General features: G+C 38.1%; 1 protein-coding gene and 1 pseudogene across 2 annotated transcripts in view; both read right to left on the minus strand.

The window, feature by feature from the left end:
• Window positions 1-370: 370 nt before the first annotated feature.
• Window positions 371-23,645, minus strand: part of COPS4 (COP9 signalosome subunit 4) — a 32,231-nt gene continuing 8,956 nt past the window's right edge. The window contains exons 3-10 of one of the 2 annotated variants that reach the window (XM_066232519.1): window positions 22,435-22,586; window positions 21,856-21,959; window positions 14,243-14,396; window positions 13,925-14,075; window positions 8,717-8,887; window positions 3,554-3,669; window positions 1,754-1,838; window positions 371-889 (exon numbers count right to left, since the gene is read on the minus strand). In XM_066232519.1, coding sequence (XP_066088616.1) covers window positions 756-889; window positions 1,754-1,838; window positions 3,554-3,669; window positions 8,717-8,887; window positions 13,925-14,075; window positions 14,243-14,396; window positions 21,856-21,959; window positions 22,435-22,586 — 1,067 coding nt within the window. In that variant the 3' untranslated portion in view covers window positions 371-755. The remainder of the gene's footprint in view (window positions 890-1,753; window positions 1,839-3,553; window positions 3,670-8,716; window positions 8,888-13,924; window positions 14,076-14,242; window positions 14,397-21,855; window positions 21,960-22,434; window positions 22,587-23,645) is intronic. The other variant, XM_066232521.1, reaches the window with a different exon arrangement.
• On the minus strand, window positions 7,984-8,576 carry LOC136338036 (transcription initiation factor IIA subunit 2 pseudogene; annotated as a pseudogene).

The following is a 23,645-nucleotide window of genomic DNA, read 5'->3' on the forward strand; positions in this document are numbered from 1 at the left end:
ACATCTAAGAAAGGTCATTGGTTTTCTGCCTGTTCAGCTTGTTTCTTGTTGTGAGAATGGAGTGATGATTTACTGGAGCTGAAATTGATATTCACCCACAAACTTTTGAAAGTCCTTTCCCCATTTTCTCAAGGAAGCTGGGTTGAAATAACTCTCTCTGAGGAGCCTCTCTTCCTCTGCTAAAGCTCTGCCCACGTGTTCTAGTACTTGGTACAACTACAAGTATCACACTTACTACCTACTGGCTCTGACTGTAAAAGCCCAGAGAACAGGCATATGGCTTATCTTCGCATTTTCAGCATATGGTATAACTGTCTGCTTAATTGAAAAAAAGAAAAGAAAAAAAGGAAAAAAAAACACTGTTCACTAATTAAAAACAAAGTACTACTTTTATTTGGCTCACTTCTCCATTTATTAGAATAACCACATTTGGAGGGGCACAAAGCACTCAAGTTTTACATGACTACAAAGTTATCACAAACCCCAAACTCTTTAGCCACAGATTTCTCACTTCCTCTGCTTAAAGAAAAAGCTTTCAAAACATCTGAGTTAGCTTGATACACAGAGACCCTGAAATATGGGAACTACATATTTTTAAATGTTTGTACTTCCTGCTCTAATAATATCTTCTTTAAATGGAATCCAGCATAAAAGGGACTGAAAGATATCCGGTCATGATGCAGATGCTCTGGAGACGGTGACATTGACCTGGACAGCACGGACACAGGTGTGGCGGCACAGGCGCTCTGCGGGGCTCACTGCGCCATCTGGGCTTCCATGGCTTGTGCTGTCCACTCTGGTGCGGTCTGACTGATCTTCTCCAGAAGGTTATTCACTTGGAAACAAAGCGACTGGATCTGTTTGTCCCATGTTGGCAGGGCTTCTCGGGCTAAATAAAAAAGAAATAATGTAAAAAGTTGAAATTACTCCTTTGTATTCACAGCAAATGTAAGTTAAAAGATATATACAGAAGTTACTAGTTTTTAAAAATTTACTCCAAAAATCTTGGCTAATAAAATTAAGCTAATTAAGTCATACTTAGGAAAAGTGCCTAAGTCACTAGCACAAAGTGTAAAACAAAATAAAAATGTACACACAGTTATTATCCAGGAAAACAAGGTAAAACCAACCAACCCAATCAATCTCAACCACACAATAGTAAGACAGCGGTAAGCGAGCTATCTCATCACCAATGACTCATAAGACACTGCCATCTACTGGGGAGAGTGGTGAAGGGGAAGCGGCTGAGACAGACCACTAGGAAAGAGGAAAAGGGTTATGGGCAGAGGGAGCTATTTCAAATTAACATTTTTAAGTGGAATGGTTCTGGACACAAGGTCCACAATGTGAATGAGGTGGGAATAGGGGCTGAGGAGGTATTAGACAATGAGAAAGTTAAAAGATCTACTCTACTTACCTGCAATGCCTCCATTAGTTTAAAGAGCTGTTAGATAGGAAATGCTGTCATTTCCACATGCCCGCTACATGGTATGTGTTCAATAAATGTCTGATGAGTAAATGAATGAACTAACAACAATTCCAGTTTCAATTATTTCCACAGCATAGAAAATGCTGCGTTAAGTAGATCCATGAATACAAGTTCACATAAAAATATTTTTTTAATTATTTCTTTGGGCAATAAGCCTATTCCAGGAGTAAGATTCTTGTCAAAGGAAATTGTTCAATATTTTTTTGTAAGTATACAACATCTCACTGACATTTCATTATGACAGAAACAAGCAAAACTTCTTACTTTCAAAATGAACTATTCCATCAATCTGATCAATAAATCCATTCATACGTCCTTCCGTTATCATTTGCGATGCTATCTTTTCTGCCTGTTTAAATATAAAAATAACAAATCTCAGACACTTTACTTATCACACCAAACACATTTATATACGGTAAGACAGTTGGAAGCTCTTGGTTTAGCTAACCTTCCCTAAGTTTACAAATGTGTTTATCTGCCATTCACTACAAGAATAAATCTTGTAAGTCCTATTATATCGCTCCAATTCTTTCTGGATACAATCCATTATTTTAAGTTAACTGAAATCTATTTTATTTGTGAGATTCTGGTCAAGAACGTAGCCCTCTTACCAATATTTATCTCTGCTTAAAATCAAACTAACAATTCTTTTTTCTCACTGGAATTCACATCTCAAAATAACTTAAGTTTTTCTTATTTTATTTCAATTTCCACAGTGTTTATCACCCCAAAAACTCTTTAATATTTTTGAACAAAAAAATCAAAAGGAGAAACAGATGTTCAAATTTAAAAAAGTGAAAGGATTTATAAAACAATTAAAAGGGAGCAAAAGGTCCCCTACCTATCTCCTAAAGACATGTTTCATGTTTACTACATACGTGTAAACAAACTGGGTTGTAACTCAGTCATTTTAATAAATCAGACCACCTTCACAGTCAATTGTAAATCACTTTTTTTAAAAGATTTTTATTTACTGACTTTACGGGGGTGGGGGGAGTAAGAAGGATCAACTTCTAGCTGCTTCACTTTAGTTGTTCATTGACTGCCTATCATAGGTGCCTCGACCGGGCAAGCCCAGGGCCAGGACCAGCAGCCTCAGCGTTCCAGGCCCATGCTCTAGCCGCTGCACCTCTGTCCACTGCACCAGCACAGGCCATGCTGTAAATCACTTCAGAACAGAGTGTGACTAGCATTTACTGTTAAAAATATATTCACTTCCTTTAGTCTCATAAACGAATCATACTTCAAAGCCTAAGAAGAAAGCATCTGTTAATAGTAACTGAACCTTGGTTCCCAAATTGTTCCACTTCCTTTATTGTGTATTAAATGTGTATATGTAAAGAAACTGTGTTAGAAAATATTTACCTACGACTGCACTAACACATAAAACTACGTGACTTTAAGTTTTGCAAGTTAGATAAAAGGTTAACTGCTTGCTTTTACTATTATTTAAAATTAAGAGAATGTTTTATAGATGATAACCTGAAATACCCTCTAAATATTATACTATTGCTACTTTGTTGGGATTTATACTCAGCCAACTAAACCTTTATCATGACAAAAAATGAAATTAATTCCCAATAACTCTCAGTCAACACCTTAAGTTAAATCAAGCACAGAAGTTACAACAGAATAGCCTGGCATAGTACCACAGTCATTTTCTCAAAAAGAAGAAATATTTAAACTTTGAGTCAATTTAGGGCAGAGAATATAAGTAATATGGCATCTATCGAAATCTTGTTAATTAGAAATCAGAAACCACTCTGAAATGGATTAATACAGGCTCTAAGCAAAGATATTCTCACAAAATGGGTATCCCAACCTGGAAACCCTTTAAGATTTCCATTCTAGTCACTTTATCATAAAACCCAAAGAAAAAACAAAGACAATTCCGTTACAGTACTATTTTAACACTCAAATAATTTATTTCTACTTACCTGAGGCTTTTTAATTGTATTTTTTGTTGCAGTTGCTAATATTTATCAATTATATATTTTATTTTCTCATTACATCAATAATTTAGTCTCTTAATCTCCTTTTTATGTATTGGAAACAAGAATATACCTTAGCTGCAGGGATCTCTAAAAGAGCTCCAAGTTCTTCGAAGGTAATATTATTATATAATTTGCTTGCAGACAACAAATTGTGTTCAATAACAGCTCTGTCCAAGATGCTAGAACCTTAAATAAATATAAATAAGACAGTTATAAGTTTGAAACTAGTTTTACAGTCTTAAAATATGCATCCTTTTTTTCTGAAAATTTCTAAGCATGTAATAACTCATAATCATTGTCGTTATTCCCACCCAAGCTTTAAAAGGAACTCAAATGCCTTATTTGATATAGCCTAAATAATATACTATACAATTAAATACAAATAACATATTTGGAAAATGAGCAACTGGCAAGTCAATTATTAACTAGCTAAGGGGTTGGGAACCTTTTTGGCTGAGAGAGCCATAAACGTCACATATTTTAAAATGTAATTTTGTGAGAGCCATACAACAACCCGTGTAGTTTTGCATTATCCAATAAAAATTTGGTGTTGTCCCAGAGGACAGCTGTGATTGGCTCCAGCCACCCGCAACCATGAACATGAGCGGTAGAAAATGAATGGATTGTAATACATGAGGATGTTTTATATTTTAAATGTTTTTTTTTTTATTAAAGATTTGTCTGCGAGCCAGATGCAGCCATCAAAAGAGCCACATCAAGCTCGTGAGCCATAGGTTCCCAACCCCTGAACTAGCTGAATGGATTTAACCCTCTGGGTTTGAGAGCGTGCTTCCTTAGGCTACTAGCAGATTCATAACTTTTCTTTTCTTGGTAAGCTAACTTTTTTAGCAAGTATCAGCAAAACAATCATGCAACTTGTTGTACAAGCTTAATAAAGTCAATAGATCAAGTTCATCAGAAATATCTCTATTCTTTTGGATACTCCACAAGCACCTTTACTGAGGCAAATATGAAATACGTCCAGTATGTAGGAACAAGCTATCCCTTCATAAGAGATAAGCCATAACATCCTCCCTTAGACGAGGGCCTGATGATGAAGTTCTGGACCTGAAGGTGTTAAGACTGCTGGGCTCACCCAATTCCTTTTTCTTTCTGTCCAGTTTTATTGAGATACACTAGACATATAACACTTCATTAGTTTAAGGTATACAACATAATGAGTTGATATATGTATATGTTACAAAATGATTATCACAAAAACTTTTGGTAAGATCCATCACCTCAGTTAAAATTTTTTTTCTTATGAGAACTTTTAAAATCTATTCTCTTAGTATCTTTCAAATATAAAGACCTAAATAAATAGGAATATATGAAAGACTTAATATTGTTAAGATAGCAATACTCCCCAAATTGATCTATAGGCAGTGTAATTCCTATCAAAATCCCACCTGCAGGGCATCTTTGTAAAATTGATACGCTGATCTTAAAATTCACATGGAAATTCAAGGGATCAAGAGGAGCCAAAACAATCATCAAAAAGAACAAAGTTGCGCCCTGGCCGGTTGGCTCAGCGGTAGAGCGTCGGCCTAGCGTGCGGAGGACCCGGGTACGATTCCCGGCCAGGGCACATAGGAGAAGCGCCCATTTGCTTCTCCACCCCTCCGCCGCGCCTTCCTCTCTGTCTCTCTCTTCCCCTCCCGCAGCCAAGGCTCCATTGGAGCAAAAGATGGCCCGGGCGCTGGGGATGGCTCTGTGGCCTCTGCCCCAGGCGCTAGAGTGGCTCTGGTCGCAATATGGCGACACCCAGGAGGGTCGCAATATGGCGACGCCCAGGATGGGCAGAGCATCGCCCCCTGGTGGGCAGAGCGTCGCCCCCTGGTGGGCGTGCCGGGTGGATCCCGGTCGGGCGCATGCGGGAGTCTGTCTGACTGTCTCTCCCTGTTTCCAGCTTCAGAAAAATGAAAAAAAAAAAAAAAAAAAAAGAACAAAGTTGGAAGACTGACACTTCCAGATTTTAAAACTGTCCAGATGCTATACTACAAAGATAACAGCATCCATGATAGTGTAGTGCTGGCATGAGCACAGGGTTACAGAAGGGAAAAACAGAGTTTACATCCAGAAATAAATACTCACATTTAGGGTCAACCGAGTATCCTTGTTTTTAGAAAAAAATTATCTAGCTGATTATATCTTTTTTTTTTTTTATGGTCAGAAAGCTCAAAGTCAAATCTGAAGCTCAACTATATCCATTATGAACACTTTTTATATATCTAGCTTTTAACTTGTTTGTCAGATATCTTCTCACAAAAGGAATTTAAAGTTGCTCAGAAGAATGTACAGAAGAGAATTTAAAAGTAAAAAAAGAGGTGATGAACACAAAATGCAATATCCAGTGTGTCCGTAAAGTCATGGTGCAATTTTGATCAGTCACATGAAAGCAACAAAAGACGATAGAAATGTGAAATCTGCACCAAATAAAAGGAAAACTCTCCCAGTTTCATACCTATTCAGTGCAGTTCGATGTGGGCTCACACAGATTTTTTTAGGGCTCCTTAGGTTGCTATCTCGTATAGCCTCTACAGACTCACCACTGACTGATGGCCTACCAGAATGGGTTTCTCCACCAAACTGCCGGTTTCCTTCAACTGTTTATCCCACCAAGTAATGTTATTCCTATATGGTGGCACTTCATTATAAATGCGCCGATATTCACGTTGTACTCTGGTCACACGGATTCGAATTTAGAGAGCCACAGAACACACTGAACTTTCCTCTGTACCGTCCACATCTCGACTGGCATGGCTGTGGGCTGCTCCGCTGTATACATGGTGTTACGTCATCATCTGCGCATGCGCACATGCTGCCACATCATCCTACAGAAACTGGGAGGGTTTTCCTTTTATTTGGTGCAGATTGCATATTTCTATCGTCTTCTGTTGCTTTCTTGTGACTGGTCAAAAGTGCACCATGACTTTACAGACACACTGTACAAATGATGTATTATAATATAGTACACTTGAAATTTATATAATTTTATTAACCAATGTCACCCCAATAAATTTAGTTTTTAAAAAAGAGAAAAACAATAATAGCAACAATCAAAATACATACAGTATTTACAAGTGGGCTACAAATTTAATTTTAAGCTTTCTAGTAGCCAACCAAATTAAGTAAACCAATCAGTTTATCAACTCACTGTATTTTTAAATAAGACAAAAACCAACTGCTCAGGAGAATCACAACTAATCCTAAGAATGAAATGGAATTTTTCCTCAGAATCTATACAGATAATGTCCTATAGAAAAAAAAAAATCTCCTTTAAACAAAAAGAAAAGAATCAACTGCTTCTTAAAGTACAATTAAATTTTTTTATAAAATCAGTAAAAGTTCAATGCAATCCCTTCACTAATCTGGTTTAACTCAAATTAAAATTGGGTGAAGTGTATGTACACCTTTCTGCCAAATCCTACATAAATGACTTTATTCTTTTCTTCTTTCCCAAGTGAGAGGAGGGGAGATAGACAGACTCCTGCATGCATCCCAATCGGCGTCCACCTGCAAACCCCGTCTGAGGCTGATGCTCTGCCCAACTGGGCCATGCTTATAACCGAGCTACTTTTAGCACCTGAGGCAGAAGCTTCACAGAGCCATCCTCATCCTGAGGCTGATGGACTAGAACCAATTGAGGAACTGGTTGCAGGAGGGTAAGAGCGAGAGAGAAAGAAAGAGAGAATGGGGCGGGGGAGTGGTGGAGAAGCAGATGGTTGCGTCTACTGTGTGCCCTAACTGGGAATCAAACCTAGGACATCCATACGCCAGGCCAATGCTCTACTACTGAGCCAACTATCAGAGCCTACATAAATGACTCTTTACAGCTAAATTCTCTTCAATAGGATGACAGTAAATCCAAAGCAGTGCAGATCTGCATGTTGCTTTTAACCTCTTCCACATTTCTAATAGTCAATGTCAGCACTTTTATCATGTGTATTGTTATAAGCTACTTGAAAACCTGAAAAATAACTGATGTTATGAACAAGCATTTATTAAAGTTTCTTTCTTGACAGTCTGATTAGAGAAAATATATCCTTTGGTTAGGAATATGACATCAAAGCTCTATTCTTATTGGCAACACTTCTACCCTGTATAACCCTGGGTAAGCTACTGTGCCAGACTGTGCTACATCTAAAATTAGACAGAATAATTATTCAAAAAACTAATGTTTAAAATTAATATAGGTATTTGTCAAATGGTTTAAGTTTTTTTAAAAACAGACCCTTATAAGCCTAGCCTATACTTCCCTTACAGTTTCCCAAAAATGCAGTTCCTCAAAATGCTTTCCAAAAGGGCTATTTTTTTAGTTTTTAGTTTTAAAATAAGTTTATTAAAGAATGTTATTAGGAATGCAATGTCTGATTTGTCGTTTTACAAAGTTCTGGTTCTCCGTGCTGTATAATAAAGGTGGTATAGGAGGCTACAGAGTGATGAGCTTCTTTCTACTGGATTCTGACAGTATAGCACAGTGTAATCATTTCTGCAATGCTAGAAGAAAATTTTAAAGTCTCTTCTATGCTTCTCTTTAAAAAGTGATGAGTAATAACAGATGAGGGCATAAAAAAGCCATTTTCCTATTGATTCTGCAGTACTGACGCCAGTATTTTCACCATCACAGGCTACAATTTTCACTTTACCCACTTTATTAAGTTCTGTCCCGTCTCTGAATTCAACATCATTCAATGCATAAGCCCACATATTATCACAGAATCTGTCTGTCTAAGAGAGCCCCTGAAATGGACTCTGTTCCAGACCCTTGTGAGCCAATGCTGAACTTACAGCCTTATCGAACTAAAGGAGAAGCTGAAGGGCAAACTAGGGGCTGATCTGTTGCGACTGTATAAGCTCACTGAGGCTTTTCTAAAGACTGTTTCCCAAAGTGCTATTTCTGTGTAATGGTTATGCCAAGACTTACAAGGAAGAAACTCTTTTTCTTATTCAGTCTTGCACTGATATCCCAGGGGAAGGTGCTTCCCGCCACAAAGCAGGAAGAAGCAGTCCAAAAAGCTGTTTTTATACTTCAAATCCTTATCTGTGGCTGTTTTTATACTTCAAATCCTTATCTGTGTATGGATACTCATCTTAGTCAATATTCTTTTTTTAATCAAGTGTTACGTAAAAATATTACTGGGAGATATCAAGGTGCTTCAAACTTAGCATACTTTCCACTTGAATATACCTAAACATTCACTGCCACGTACTTATAAGACATGATCATTACCATCAGCTGTAGTTGCTTTTTGGTGAGGCATCAGCATGGCCGCAAATTCTTGAAGCTGATTTCCTCTGATGATCCTATCCAGGTACATTTTCTCTAGGATCCCATAAGCAGCAAGTTGCTGGCACCTTTCATCCTTAAAGAGAGTAGCTAGCATTCGAGAGCGCTGTTGTCCTAAAGAAAACAAGTGAGCTGCAAATATTCTCACAATTTATTTCATCAATAAAAGCAATCTTTCTTATGTCCCCATTTCTGTCTACTAAAACATACAGTCAATTCTCATTATTTGCAGTCATTATGTTGTATAAAATTGCTGCCAACTCTAAATTAGGAAATACTCAACTGTTCTTCCTAGAGGAAATGCAGGGTTATGTCCCTACCAGACTCTCATCACAACATTATGGTCAGCTCATCAATATGCAACCTTGTTTCATGTGTGTTTCTGTTTAAAGACACCTTAACATATACTGTTGATTCATTAACACTGAATTCAGCCCACACTATAACTCATGACTAAATGAAGCTTATTTAATACATACATTTTCTCTTTCAGGCACCTCACATACTTTTTTTTTTTTGTATTTTCTGAAGTGAGAAGCAGGAAGGCAGAGAGACAGACTCCGCGTGCACCTGACCAGGATCCACCTGGCATGCCCACTGGGGGGTGATGCTCTGCCCATCTGGGGCATTGCTCCGTTGCAACCGGAGCCACTCTAGCACCTGAGGCAGAAGCCATGGAAGCCATCCTCAGTGCCCGGGCCAACTTTGCTCCAATGGAGCCTTGGCTGCAGGAGGAGAAGAGAGAGAGAGAGAGATAGAAAGGAGAAGGGGAAGGGTGGAGAAGCAGATGGGTGTTTCTCATGTGTGCCCTGGCCAGGAATCAAACTTGGGACATGCACATGCCAGGCCGATGCTCTACCACTGAGCCAAATGACCAGGGCCTACACTTTCTTTACTTAAAAACACAAGACAGCAGTACTTCAGCACTATGCTTAAGGGCCACTTTAAACATCAAAATCACCATCAAAAAGCATAAAACTGTGGAGCTCTCTCTCCCAGGACCAGGCCCACACCTTTCCCCTCCCCTTTCTCTTCCCTCCCCAGGTGCTTTACCTCTCCCTTTCTCTCTCCTCAGCTCCAGGGCCCCTTCTTTTGCCTCTGTAACTTGTTTCCTGAGCCCATTTCTTCTACCACTCACTTCTTCTACCTCTCTTTCTAAATAAACTTTCTCTTATAGTTTGAAAAAAAAAAGCACAAAAATGTGAAAATCATATTAATGAAGCACAAAGAGGAACTTGTTTACAGTATGAGAGCAGAAACAAGAAGGTAGAGAGCACTTGTTCAACCCCAGCCAAACACACACATGGGCTCACTGCCTTGTTCAACCCCAGCCAAACACATACATGAGGAGGGGAGCTCACTGCCTTGTTCAACCCCAGCCAAACACACACATGAGGAGGGGGGGCTCAAATCGTTTGTAGTTCTTCAGATGTCTGCAAATTACTGCGAAAGCACCATGAGTATTGACTGTGAAGTGACAAAGTTTAGCAAGTAGGCAAATTCACAAATATGGAATAATGAAAATCAACAGTATATTCATTTATAATGATTAGGATATACACCAAATTGCTACAAGTGGTTCAATTATAGCTAATTGTTATTTTCTTCTTGTTTTTATTTGTATTTCTACAAAAAAAAGGGGAGGAAGGGAAATGAGGAAGATAGATGGGGGGAAGGAAGGGTGTGAGAGAAAGAGAGAGAGAGAGAGAGAGGGAGGGAGGGCAGAAGGGACACCAATTTGTTGTTCCACTAAGTTGTGCATCCACTGATTACTTCTCATATATGCCCAGACTGGTGCTCAAACCAGAGACCTTGGGGTTGAGCTGGCACCCTTGGGATCAAACCGGCAACCCCACGATTGAACCAGCAACCTCAGCATTCCAGGACAACGTTCTAACCTCTGTGCTAACAGCCTGGGCCAACCTTTTTCTTTTCACATCTATTTTTAGCTCTATATTCTGAAAGAGCCTAAGCACAATGACACCCAGTAACAATGACCATACCTACCACCCTGATCTTGGTGTCCTTGTTAAAAGAAACTAGGGATCCTTGAAAAATAGCTGATTTCAAATCTGGGACAGGAAAAATGTAAGATAAACCTAAGGCATCTTTTCATGCTGCAATGCAGGTAATTATTCACAGAATAGGGACATGTCAAAAAGACATGATTTGGTCATAGTAAAGATAATTTCAGCTTCACAAAGAACAATAACTATAATAACAACACACTGAATAAATAAAAAAAACAGTCAAATATACAAGAATGTTCATGGCAGTACTATTACTATGAGCCAAAAAGAAACTACTCAGATAATAGGATAACAAATTGAGGCAAATTCACATAATAGAATACCATGTAACAATGAAAATGAAGAAACTATAACTATATGGAACACTATGGATAAATTTCATAAAATTAAGCAAAAGAAGACAAATACATAAACTATATGATTTCATTTACATAAGTATAAGAAGCAGGTAACACTAATATATATTAAAGATTACTTTTGGGGAATGAGTTGGGGCTAGCAGCTAAGAGAAAACATGACAGAGGCTTTCAGGGTGCTAGTAATTTTTGTTTCTTGTTCTGGATGCTGATTACATGATGGTGTTCTTTGGGACAATTCATCAGGCTGTATACTTTTGTACTTTCTGTGTGTATATTTCATCTACCAGACTAGCAAGGATAAAAACATTTGGTAATACATACATGAGAAATCAGGTACACATGGACATTGTTGTTTAGAGTATAACATTAAAGGGCAATGTATAATTTCCAAGTTTAAATGCATGTGACCTTGGACTCAAGAATTTAACCTATACATTTACATATATATGTGCATCATCACTATAGCACTGTTTGTAATAGACTAAATTACGAAAAGTTGAACAGAAAATAAAAAATGAGCCATCCATATATAAACACCACTATAATATGTAACTACATAAACAAGCAAGCTGCCAGTGTATCATGCTAACATTTGTGTATAAAAAAAAGACACGAGCCCTAGCCGGTTGGCTCAGTGGTAGAACGTCGGCCTGGCGTGCAGGAGTCCCGGGTTCGATTCACGGCCAGGGCACACAGGAAACTTAAAGATTACTTTTGGGGAATGAGTTGGGGCTAGTGGCTAAGAGAAAACATGACAGAGGCTTTCAGGGTGCTAGTAATTTTTGTTTCTTGTTCTGGATGCTGATTACATGATGGTGTTCTTTGGGACAATTCATCAGGCTGTACGCTTTTGTACTTTTCTGTGTGTATATTTCATCTACCAGACTAGCAAGGATAAGGCGCCCATCTGCTTCTCCACCCCTTTCCCTCTCCTTCCTCTCTCTCTCTCTTCCCCTCCCGCAGCCGAGGCTCCATTGGAGCAAAAGATGGCCCAGGCGCTGGGGATGGCTCCTTGGCCTCTGCCCCAGGCACTAGAGTGGCTCTGGTTGCGACAGAGCGAGGCCCCGGATGGGCAGAGCATCGCCCCCTGGTGGGCGTGCCGGGTGGACCCCGGTCGGGCACATGCGGGAGTCTGACTGCCTCCCCGGTTCCAGCTTCAGAAAAATACAAAAAAACCAAAATAAACAAAAAAAAGACACAAACTTTTAGATTAAAGGAAATACAAAAAGCCAATAACAGTTCTTTAGAACAGGATACAATACCATTTTATATACTGCTTTTTCCATAACAAAAATAAAATAAGATTATTGCTTCATAAAGAATGAACTATGTGGTCTGAATATGTCTTTAGTCTCTCAACTAAACATGATTCAAGAATAAACATTCTAAAATGATTTAGAGCCTGACCAGGCGGAGGCATAGTGGATAGAGCGTTGGACTGGGATGCGGAGGACCCAGGTTCAAGACCCCGAGGTCACTAGCTTGAGCGCAGGCTCATCTGGTTTGAGCAACGCTCACCAGCTTGGACCCAAGGTCGCTGGCTTGAGCAAGGGGTTACTTGGTCTGCTGAAGGCCTGCGGTCAAGGCATGTAGGAGAAAGCAATCAATGAACAACTAAGGTGTCGCAATGAAATACTGATGACTGATGCTTCCCATCTCTCTCCGTTCCTGTCTGTCTGTCCCTATCTATCCCTCTCTCTGACTCTGTCTCTGTAAAAATAAATAAATAAATAAATAAAATAAAATGACTTAGAAAAGCCAAGGCTTAGAATTATCAGCATTTCCTCTCAATGACCTTTCTGCTTCATAAGTGTAGTGATTTATATATATGCTATAATACAGTAAGAAGAACAAAGAATAATTTATTATTTATATTTATCAAAAAAAAGAGTAAATGCCAAGTCAAGTCTAAAACTGAGGCTTGAAGGTTAAAAAAAAATCCCAAAAGCAGCTCATTAATTATCGTATCACCAACTCTAGATTTTAATTTTCATTTCCTTTTGTGTAATTCTCTCTTAATTTAATACTCATTTTTTTCAGTGATCTTTTATAGGAGAAATAAATTTCATATTATCTCTTAACTACTCCTAATATGGTAGTAGACTGATACACGCATAATTTAAAAAAATTTTAAGATAGCAATTTTATCTTTGTTTCTGTTTAAATATCTTTAAACTAAATCTTTATTATATGCAGCTTAAGTGTCTGTTTGTCGCAGATAGCTTATCGGTTGCTTGCGTAACTGTACTAGCCAATGGGGTGAAGTTGCCACGGCTGAACGCAAATTGAGCCGGTCAGAGGGAAGGTGAACATTTGTTTGCATTGGCAATCATCTGTTTTACATAAAAACTACGTCTTAATGTAATTTCTTTTAAGAATGCCTCCTAGAAAATACAGCGCTAAAGAGGAGAGAAAAGGAGCTAAAGCTGCACAAAAACGGCTTTCTCGACAAAAATAAACCACTGAGCAGAGAAAGACAAGGCTTGCTTCAGTCGCAGAGCAAATGCGTCTTTCTCGGCAAAATGAGACTGATGACCATAGAGAAACAAGGCTTGCCTCAGGTGCAAGACAAAAAAGCCTGTCTCGACAAAATGAGTCCCTTGAATAATATCTAGAACAGCGGTCATTTAGTATGACCGCCGGGTTTTCTAGTATACCATAACTGTATTAATAAGACATCCCCTTACTAAATCCTCTAGTAGTAATAAACCTAAAACATTAAACAAATGGACTATTGACTAAAGCATAAATGACAGGTTTACCTGCTGAGGCTAAGATGGTACAGTGCAAAGCATGTTTTAAGGCCTCTAGTCTTTCACTTTCGTGCACTATCGTCTTGTAAGAGAGCTCATTGTACCTTTGCGCAGCTTCAATGAATTTTCTTCTATAATCAAGAACACGGGCGTAGCATACCTACAGGAGGGAAAAGGTTTCAATTGGGGGGAAAATTAAGACTCAAATGCAAAAAATTTTTTAAAAAGAATTTCTAATATATAATAGCATTTATCATGTTCTGGAGCACCTTAGTATAGTAGGATTCTCTAACAGAAAATTAATTCCAAATCAGTTCATCTGTTTACCTTATAATGTATCTGTAACTGTTCGTTGGTTGATTCATTCTGAAGCAATGATGCTCGATTTATGTAAGCCTCTGCCTGGACTGGATCATCATCCTCTAGATATAGCCTAGCAATCTTCAGGTACGTCTCCAGTTTATAATCCACATTGTACTGTCTAGGATATAATAGAAAAACACAGAATGACTAATTATTTTATCAAAAATATTATTAAGACTGGTAGAAAATCTTATTTTTTTCCTTATATATATATTGTGCTAATATAATGGAATCAAACTTTTTACTATATTATAGAAAAGCTAAGAAATATTTCCAAAATAAGTTTTACTGAATTTTCATTATTTTTACCATCATTGTTCACATTATACTTTAGCTTCTTTTAATTCTCAGATAATTTCACAAATCAAAGATCTTAAAAGACAAATTGCCCAGTTCAGGGATTTATCATAAACTACTGGTGGGATGATAATTAAGTATAACCATCATGGAAAAATAATTGGCAATGTGTTTTCCAACCATCCTTTGACTGCTTTAAATTGCATATACTCTTTACCCACTATACAGTGAGGGGCAAAGGTAGGTTTATAGTTGGGAGTACATGAAACAGAGTTTATTCTTATATTATTATTAATTACTGCATTATTTTCCACATGAACAACTACAAACCTACTTTTGCCACATCCTGTATTTTACCTCTAGAAAATAAATCTGAATAATCATGGACATGTGTATACATGTATGTACAAAGATATTCATTTGTAAAATTACCCATAAATACCTGTTATAGGAAAAAAATGGAAAGCTCCAATTATATTTATGGTATTCAATTGAGTTGTGGTAGGTACATAAAGATGGTATAATGCTACACCATTATTATAATAATTACTATGTAATAATAGTCATCATGTATTTTTGCTAAGTGAAAAACTTGGATAAAACAGTACACAAAACACCATTAAAATGTATTTCTACGCCCTGGCTGTTAGCTCAGTTGGTTAAAGTGTCACCCCAATTCACCAAGATTGCAAGTTTGATAAACAAAGCACATACAAGAATCAAACAATGAATACATGACTAAGTGGAACAGCAAATCACTGTTTCTCTCTCTCTCTCCTCTCTTTTCCTTCCTCTCTCTCTAAAATCAACCAATAAATAAATGTTTAAAAAATGTATTTCTAGGCTGACCAGGTGTTGGCACAGTGGACATAGCATCAGCCTGGGATACTGAGGACCCAGGTTCAAAACCCGAAGGTCACCAGCTTTAGCCTGGGCTCATCCTGCTTGAGCATGGGCTCACCAGCTGGAGCGCAGGGTCGTCAGCTTGAGCATAGGATCATAGACATGACCCCAGGGTCACTGGCTTGAGCCCAAAGGTTGCTGGCTTGAAGCCCAAGGTCTCCTGAGAAAGGGGTCTCTTGCTCTGGGGCAGCCCTCCATTGAAGGCACATATGAGAAAGCAATCAATGAATAACAAAGATGCCGCAACTATGAGTTGATGCTCTCTCTTCCTATCTGTCCTTCTCTCTCTCTAAAAAAAAAGAAATAATTATTTCTACATACACATATCAAGATAATCATAATTATCTCTGGGTGGTGAAATCACAAGTGGTTTTCATTTCTTCTTTATGCAAGTGGTCAAATTTTATGCAAGAAATGTATAACTGAAGACCCTATATAACCCAAAAATCATATAATTCAAGATTAATCCTCAGAGAAAAAATTAATCCTATTTACCAGCAAAAGTGGTGCCACCATGTGGCAAGAACAGAGTTTATAACTGACTTGGCCCCAGATCTAAAATTAATCTTTACTTAAAAAACATCTAATAGTAATTCAAATTTTTTCCATATGTCACATATTAGTATTTTGTACTGCATTATTTCCATTCACAACTCAAATTTACATAAACTGATATAAATAGTATACCTTTTTGAATATTTCAATTTTATGCCAATGTATCTATTATTATATCTATTACTTTCATAATCAGAATAAAACATTTTTTTAAAGTTCTTAATCATTCATCTAAATTCAACTTGTAACTACTTTTATTTTAATTTAACTTATTTAAAGAACTAAATTTTCAGTTCTTTGGTATCCTCACAATATTACAGTGCTATAAAAATTATCATTACCACCACTGCAAAGAACAATATCTAATTTTCTATTTATTTCAACTACCAGTGAAAATAAATCAACTGCTCTGTGCAAGGGAGAAAATACTCCAGACAGAATAAGACCAAAACAACTAAGAAAGCCCTGCCTTCTCAAACTATAAAAGAAAAACAGAATTAACAAGAAGCCTTAAAAAGCAAAATTCAACATCTACATATGAAGGCTTTTTCATATACTGGCTACTTTCTCAAAGAGCATTACTGTCTAACAATTTCATAAATACGCAAAAGGCAAGATGCCTGCAGTAGTATCAGCCTTATCATGACAGATATTAATAGAAACCCAAAAAAATCCCTCATTCACCTGGTAAAAGAGTAGACAAGCAGCTGAAAATATTTTTTAAGTCATCCACAAATTGGTACTTTTATATTTGCCAACTGCCAACTGAAAGGGGAAATGTGTTTAATAATTCAACCAAGAGTCTCACACCTTTCATCCTTCTTGTACAACACAATTTAGATGGGTATTCATAAAGAACTATAAATGCTGGGTTTGCTTTTTTTTTTTAAATATATATCAAGCAGAACGTTGACCTGGGACAATGAGGGCCCAGGTTCGAAATCTCAAGGTCATCAGTTTGAGCAAGGAGTTACTGGCTCACCTGGAACCCCCAGGTCAAGGCATGTATGAGAAGCAATCAGTGAACAACTAATGTAACACAACTAGAAGTTAATGTTTCTCATCTCTCTTCCTTCCTCTAAAAGGAAAAATAAAAATCAAATAAAAATTTTAAAAAGGTAAGATTGGTTAAATAAGAGTTACAAACTGTCATCTTGATTTTTTATAATTATTTTTCCGCCTCTAGCACTGTATCTTTCTCTACTATCCCAAACTCCACAATCCACTGAACCCATTGTGACCTCCAAATACCTGATCCTATTAAGGCAGTGGTTCTCAAAGTGTGCACCACTTAGATTTCCAGGTGCACCCTATGGTATTCCAGAGAAATATGTGCCTGTTGGGGACCAAAAACCAACAGGATTTTTGGAGTTTAGATTTTTAGGGGACAGAGGTGTGGGATATTGACTGTAAGTTGACAGTCTGCCCAACCCCCAACCTCACTTGCCTGATTAGGTTGCAAAAGGCTGTTAAGCTGTGGTGCTGGATTGTTTACACTACCCCCCATGTTCCCCAGAAAGACTGGGGGCAAGTTTTTTCTATCCTTTCTTTGGTGTAAAGTTAAAATGGTATGTATGGTGGGGGTTTTGGATTGATGATTAAACATTAGGAATTGTCTCTTGAAGCCTTTTGGATTTCTATAAAAGAAGAATATGTGGCAATATCTAAAAAAAGCTTTGAACATTTTATTACAATTTTTTTTTTTTTTAAAGAGACAGAGAGAGAGAGTCAGAGAGAGGGACAGACAGGGACGGACAGACAGGAACAGAGAGATAAGAAGCATCAATCATTAGTTTTTCATTGCGCATTGCAACACCTTAATTGTTCAATGATTGCTTTCTCATATGTGCCTTGACCACGGGCCTTCAGCAGACCGAGTAACCCCTTGCTCGAGCCACCGACCTTGGGCTCAAGCTGGTGAGCTTTTGCTCAAACCAGATGAGCCCTCGCTCAAGCTGGAGGCCTCGGGGTCTCGAACCTGGGTCTTCCACATCCCAGTCTGATGCTCTATCCACTACGCCACCGCCTGGTCAGGCTTTTACTATAATTTTCAACATTCTATTTATGTGAATTAGGATTTTCTACTCTCAACACAATTAAAAGTAAAAAGAGAGGAATTCTTCAATGTATTGACCAGGAAATGAGAGTTTGCCTCTCAAATATATGCCCAAACATCAAAGAAATCACTAGGACACATCAGACTCATATTTCTCATAAACACAAGAATGAAAAAACTTAACACATTCATCCTAGGACCTGCCGAATTTACTAAATCTTACTAAGAATGTGTATATATATATATATATATATATATATATATATATATATATATAAAGATAAGTTGTCTTTGTTTTTTAACCTTTTTTACAAATTCTAAAAAGTATAACTCAAAAAATGTAACATAAAAATGGTTTTTAATGTCAGAATAAATTTAATTTTGTCATATTTATTTCGTTTAATTACCATAAAAGCATGCTTGGACTTTATATTTTTTTTCTTTAATATTTGACTTAATTATTGTATTTCTCAGAAATTTGTATATAGTGCACCTACAATTATTAGTAGGATTTTAAATGTGCCCCAACTTCAAAAAAGTTTGAGAACCACTGTATTAAGGGGTCTTCTTCCCCTTAAAGGCCTCACTTCCCTCCTTACCTAGCTCAAGTCTTTTGGTCAATCATAATCATTGAATTGCATAGCACTCATCTCCCCTGCCTCTTTCATGCTGCCATACGTGGACAGAATCATAATTAAACCTAACAGTTCACTCAATCCTTTCTGCAACCATGAAGCTGAACTCTGATGGAGAAAAATGTCCAACCAATCTGAATGATCTCATTTTAATCACTACAATCTTCAAATGAGCCCTTAATGCTTCCAACTCTACTACACATCCTTAGTCCATTCACTGTCCCACTCTCCTAAACAATTTTTTCTCATGTTCTTCTCTCCTCAATTTCACAACTCCCACCCCCCCTGAACCAAACCTCACTAAAAATACTGAAGCAATCAAAGAGTAACTGCACCCTCGCCAGTTAGCTCAGTGTTTAGAGCATTATCCCGTTACACCCACCAAAGCTGCAGGTTTGACCCCCAGTCGGGGCACATAAAAGAAACAACAGTAAATGCATAAATAAGTGGAACAACAATCCAAGTTTCTTTTTCTTCCTCTCTTGCATAAATCAATCAATAAATAAAAAAAATTTTTTTAAAAAGAGTGGTTGCACACACTTCACTACCACATCATTGATACCTGCACCAACATCCCACAGATCACGGGGGCTACTCTGCCCACCACAGGACCTGCAGCAATGTCTACAGACATTTTTGGTGGTCACAAGTGGAGTAGTGGTGCTACTGGCATCTAGTGAGTAAAGGCCTGTTATGCTGCTAAACATCCTACAATACACAGAAAGGCCTACACAACAAAGAATCAATCTAAAATCCCCACAGTGCCAAGGCTGAGAAACAGTGCCAAGATGAAGTATCTGTGCTCCTATCTAAAACCTAACCGTCCACAGATTCCTTCCCCTCGTGTCTGCCCTGTAAGAATACTTTCCACCACTCTCCTAGGTCACACTTTTGCCTTCCACCGGATCATAAAAGTAAAAATAATCTCTTTACCTAACCTCTGCTATCATCTTCTACCTTATTTCTCTTCCCCTTGTGAAAACTTCCCCAAAGAGTCACCTCTGACAATTGCTCACCATCTCGTTTCTCTCTTCCCATTCTCTTTTTAAACAACTTTAGTCTTTCACTCTCACCAGTTCACCAAAACAGCTTTTGTCAAGATAGCCAATGGCCTCCACATTACCAAATCCTACAGTTAACCCTCACATCTTACTTGACCTATGAAGACCACAGATGGACTCCTGCCTCTTCTCAATACAATTTCCTCATCCGGTCTGTAGGACACCACACTGACACTCTGCTTTCTGCTGGTTTTCTTCTTACCTCAGTGGATACCCTTCATTTGCTACATCTTCCTCCTGCCCGACCTCTTCATTTGGAGTGCTCAAGGCCTCAGTAGTTGGTCCTCTTCCCCATCCATGTAATGGCTTTAAATTCCATCTGTATATCAATGACTCCCAAATGTGTATCTCTAGCCCAGACCTCTCTCCTAAACTCCAGACTAATACCATCAACTCCCTACTAGATATTTCCATTTGATTATCACATGTCCAAAATAGAACTACTGATCTTCCCTCAAAACCTGTTCTTCACCACAGAGTAAATGGCAACTCCATTTTTCCAGCTGTTCAGACCAAAAATCTGAACTTATCTTGTTTCTTTTTCTTAAACACCATATCCAGCAACCAGGAAATCCTTAGCTTTACCTTAAAAACATATCCAGAATCCAACATTTCTCACAATCTCCATTTCATCTGCAATAGTGCAAAAGGCCACCTAATGGCTCTACTTCTATCACTGCATGCCTAGTTAATTCTCAACTAAGTAGTCAGAATGAGTTTTAAAAATTTAAGTCAGATCATGTCAGTCTTCTGTAAAAAATGTTCCAATGTCTCGCCCTCATTTCACTCAAAGAAAAGCTAAAGGCCTTGCAATAGCTTAAAGACCCGGCTGGTTGGCTCAGTGGTAAAGTGTCATGCCGGTGTGTGGAAGTCCCGGGGTTCAATTCCCGGTCAGGGCATACAGGAGAAGTGCCCATCTGCTTCTCCACCCCTCCCCCCTCCTTCCTCTCTGTCTCTTCCCCTCCCACAGCCAAGGCTCCATTGGAGCAAAGTTGGCCAGGGTGCTGAGGACGGCTCCATGGCCTCCACCCCAGGACCTAGAATGGCTCTGGTTGCAACAGAGCAACACCCCAGATGGGCAGAGCATTGCCTCCCGGTGGGCGTGCCAGGTGGATCCCGGTCAGGCGCATGCGGGAATCTGTCTGCCTGCCTCCCCACTTCTAACTTTGGAAATATACAAAAAAAAAAAAAAAAGACCCCAGGACTCCCTGACTCATCCTATCACTCTTCCCTTTGCTCACTCCATTCCACCACAACAGTCTGCCTGCTCTTCTTAAAACACTCCAAGCATGCTCCCATTTTAGGGCCTTTGCAGGAACCATCCTCTCTAAGAGAATCTACTAATACTTTTCCTTCAGAGAGCTGACAGCCACTCCCTTAACTCCTTCAAAAGTCTAAGAAGATGGTGTCAGGAGCATTCCACCACTCCAATCACCCTATTTATTTATTTTTTTATTTTATTTTTTTTTTTTTTTCTGAAGCTGGAAACGAGGAGAGACAGTCAGACAGACTCCCACATGCGCCCAACCAGGATCCACCCGGCACGCCCACCAGGGGGCGATGCTCTGCCCACCAGGGGGCGATGCTCTGCCCCTCCGGGGTGTCACTCTGTTGCGACCAGAGCCACTCTAGCGCCTGGGGCAGAGGCCAAGGAGCCATCCCCAGTGCCCAGGCCATCTTTGCTCCAATGGAGCCTCGGCTGCGGGAGGGGAAGAGAGAGACAGAGAGGAAGGAGAGGGGGAGGGGTGGAGAAGCAGATGGGCGCTTCTCCTGTGTGCTCTGGCCGGGAATCGAACCCGGGACTTCTGCACGCCAGGCCGACGCTCTACCACTGAGCCAACCGGCCAGGGCCCAATCACCCTATTTAATGATACAACCTGTTCCCAACTTTGCCCCTGACTCTTCTTTTCTCCCTTATCACCTTCTAACATACTGATTTATTCTAGTTTACTTATTTATTAAATTGTTTATTACCTGTTTCCAACACTAGAATGTAAGAAAAACATAAGCGAACAATTATATGTATCCTTTATATGTATTGTGTGTGTGTGTATCCACTATTTACTATACTTTTGTCCTGTTTCCAAAGGAATTCCCACCAACACTTGGGCTGCATTTCTCCAGTCTTCTTCTTTCTCATATATGGATGCAAGATGCTGTCTTATAGAAGCAACCTGAAATAATAGGTATACATATTATATCAACTGCTATGAGTTAAGTAATTAAAGTAAATAAATAAGTTTATCTATTGCTACCATGCTCTCATTCAACATATCAAGCTGGCAAGTATAAATAGTAAAAGTTTATCTAGACCACCCAAATTTTTCTATGAATTTTGTATTCATAGACTATCAAAATAGTAAACAACATACTGGAATTTTCCTACATTTTCAGCATAACTAACAACTTAACTGATTTTTTTAAAAGCTGTCTAAAGAGCAATGTTTGATACATAAAATCAAATTGTAATAAATAAGCAAATATCAGCTAGAGTGACAATATCCCAACATCTTATTATGTATTATAAAATGCTGTTTAGCAAAGTTTTGACAAATGAACTTTAATGATTTATTTCCTTTAAATGTAATAATATCTCTCAAAATAACTGCTACAATCTCAAGTTCAAAAAACCCTGCTCTAGATTTTTACCTGCTCCTCAAATGAAATGACTCTAGGCTGGATCTTTTCCAAGGTGAAATGATAGATTTCTTTGGCTGTACTATCAGGCAAGTTAGGGAGATGCGTGCAGAAATCAGTCAGCAACTGTCGAGAGATCACGAGGCTGACATTCTCATTTACCACTTGTCAAAAACAAAAGAGATAAGAAAACAAGGAATTTATAATTTTTTTATTAAGCAATCAATCTTCACCTAAAATTAATACTAAAAACAATATATATTAGTAAAACCTACAATGCATTATTTCTAGATTTTCACACCCCTATCATCTTATATTAGGGAATAAGTTTCCCTTATCCTGAATTATTTGATTACATGACTTCACCAAAATAGTAAAACTACCATAACTTTTCTAAGAAATAGAAACAGTTGAAAAAACTTTTAACAATTGAAAATTTTACATTAGTTTTTTCTCTTCTTTATTTATATACAAAGTAAAGGCATACAAACACCTATATTTTTATCTACGTCCTTATATCGCACCTAGCTACAAAAAGGAGTTAAAAAAATAGTGAAATAATTTTCATAAAATTTAAATAAAGCAAGTACTGACAGTTACTATCACTTATACTTTCCAATAAGAATTTAAAGCCCTGGCCAGGTGGCTCAGATGATAAGAGCACCATCCCAATATGCCAAGGCTGTAAATCCAATTCCTGCTCAGGGCATATACAATAACCAACCAATGAATACATAAGTAAGTAGAACAACAAATTGATGTCACTCTCTCTTTCTCTCCCTCCTCTCCCTTCTTCTCTCCTTAAATCAACAAAAAAATTTTAAAGTATTAAAAAAAACAACTTAGGTCAGCACTAGATATAGTGACATATTTTATGACTTTTATTTATAAATAGCTAAGAGGTTATTATAGTATGTGATTAAGGATGAAAGGAGCCACACTGCTTCCACCACTCCTGATAACATAACCTCAGAAAAAAGCCTCTATGCTTCTGTTTCCTCATCTGTAAAATGTGGGTAAGATTGTTGTGAAGTTTAAATGCAATATACATAAAGCACTTTGAACAATACCTGGCACATAGCACTCAACAAATGTTATTAATAATACTATCATATTTTTAAATGCATTATGCTTGTGAACCAACCACTGCTTAGATAAACTTTTTCTTTTCTTTTTTTGACAGAGACAGAGAGTGAGTCAGAGAGAAGGACAGACAGGGACAG

Source organism: Saccopteryx bilineata, chromosome 5 (genome assembly GCF_036850765.1).
Source record: "Saccopteryx bilineata isolate mSacBil1 chromosome 5, mSacBil1_pri_phased_curated, whole genome shotgun sequence".
NCBI classification, from domain to species: domain Eukaryota; kingdom Metazoa; phylum Chordata; class Mammalia; order Chiroptera; family Emballonuridae; genus Saccopteryx; species Saccopteryx bilineata.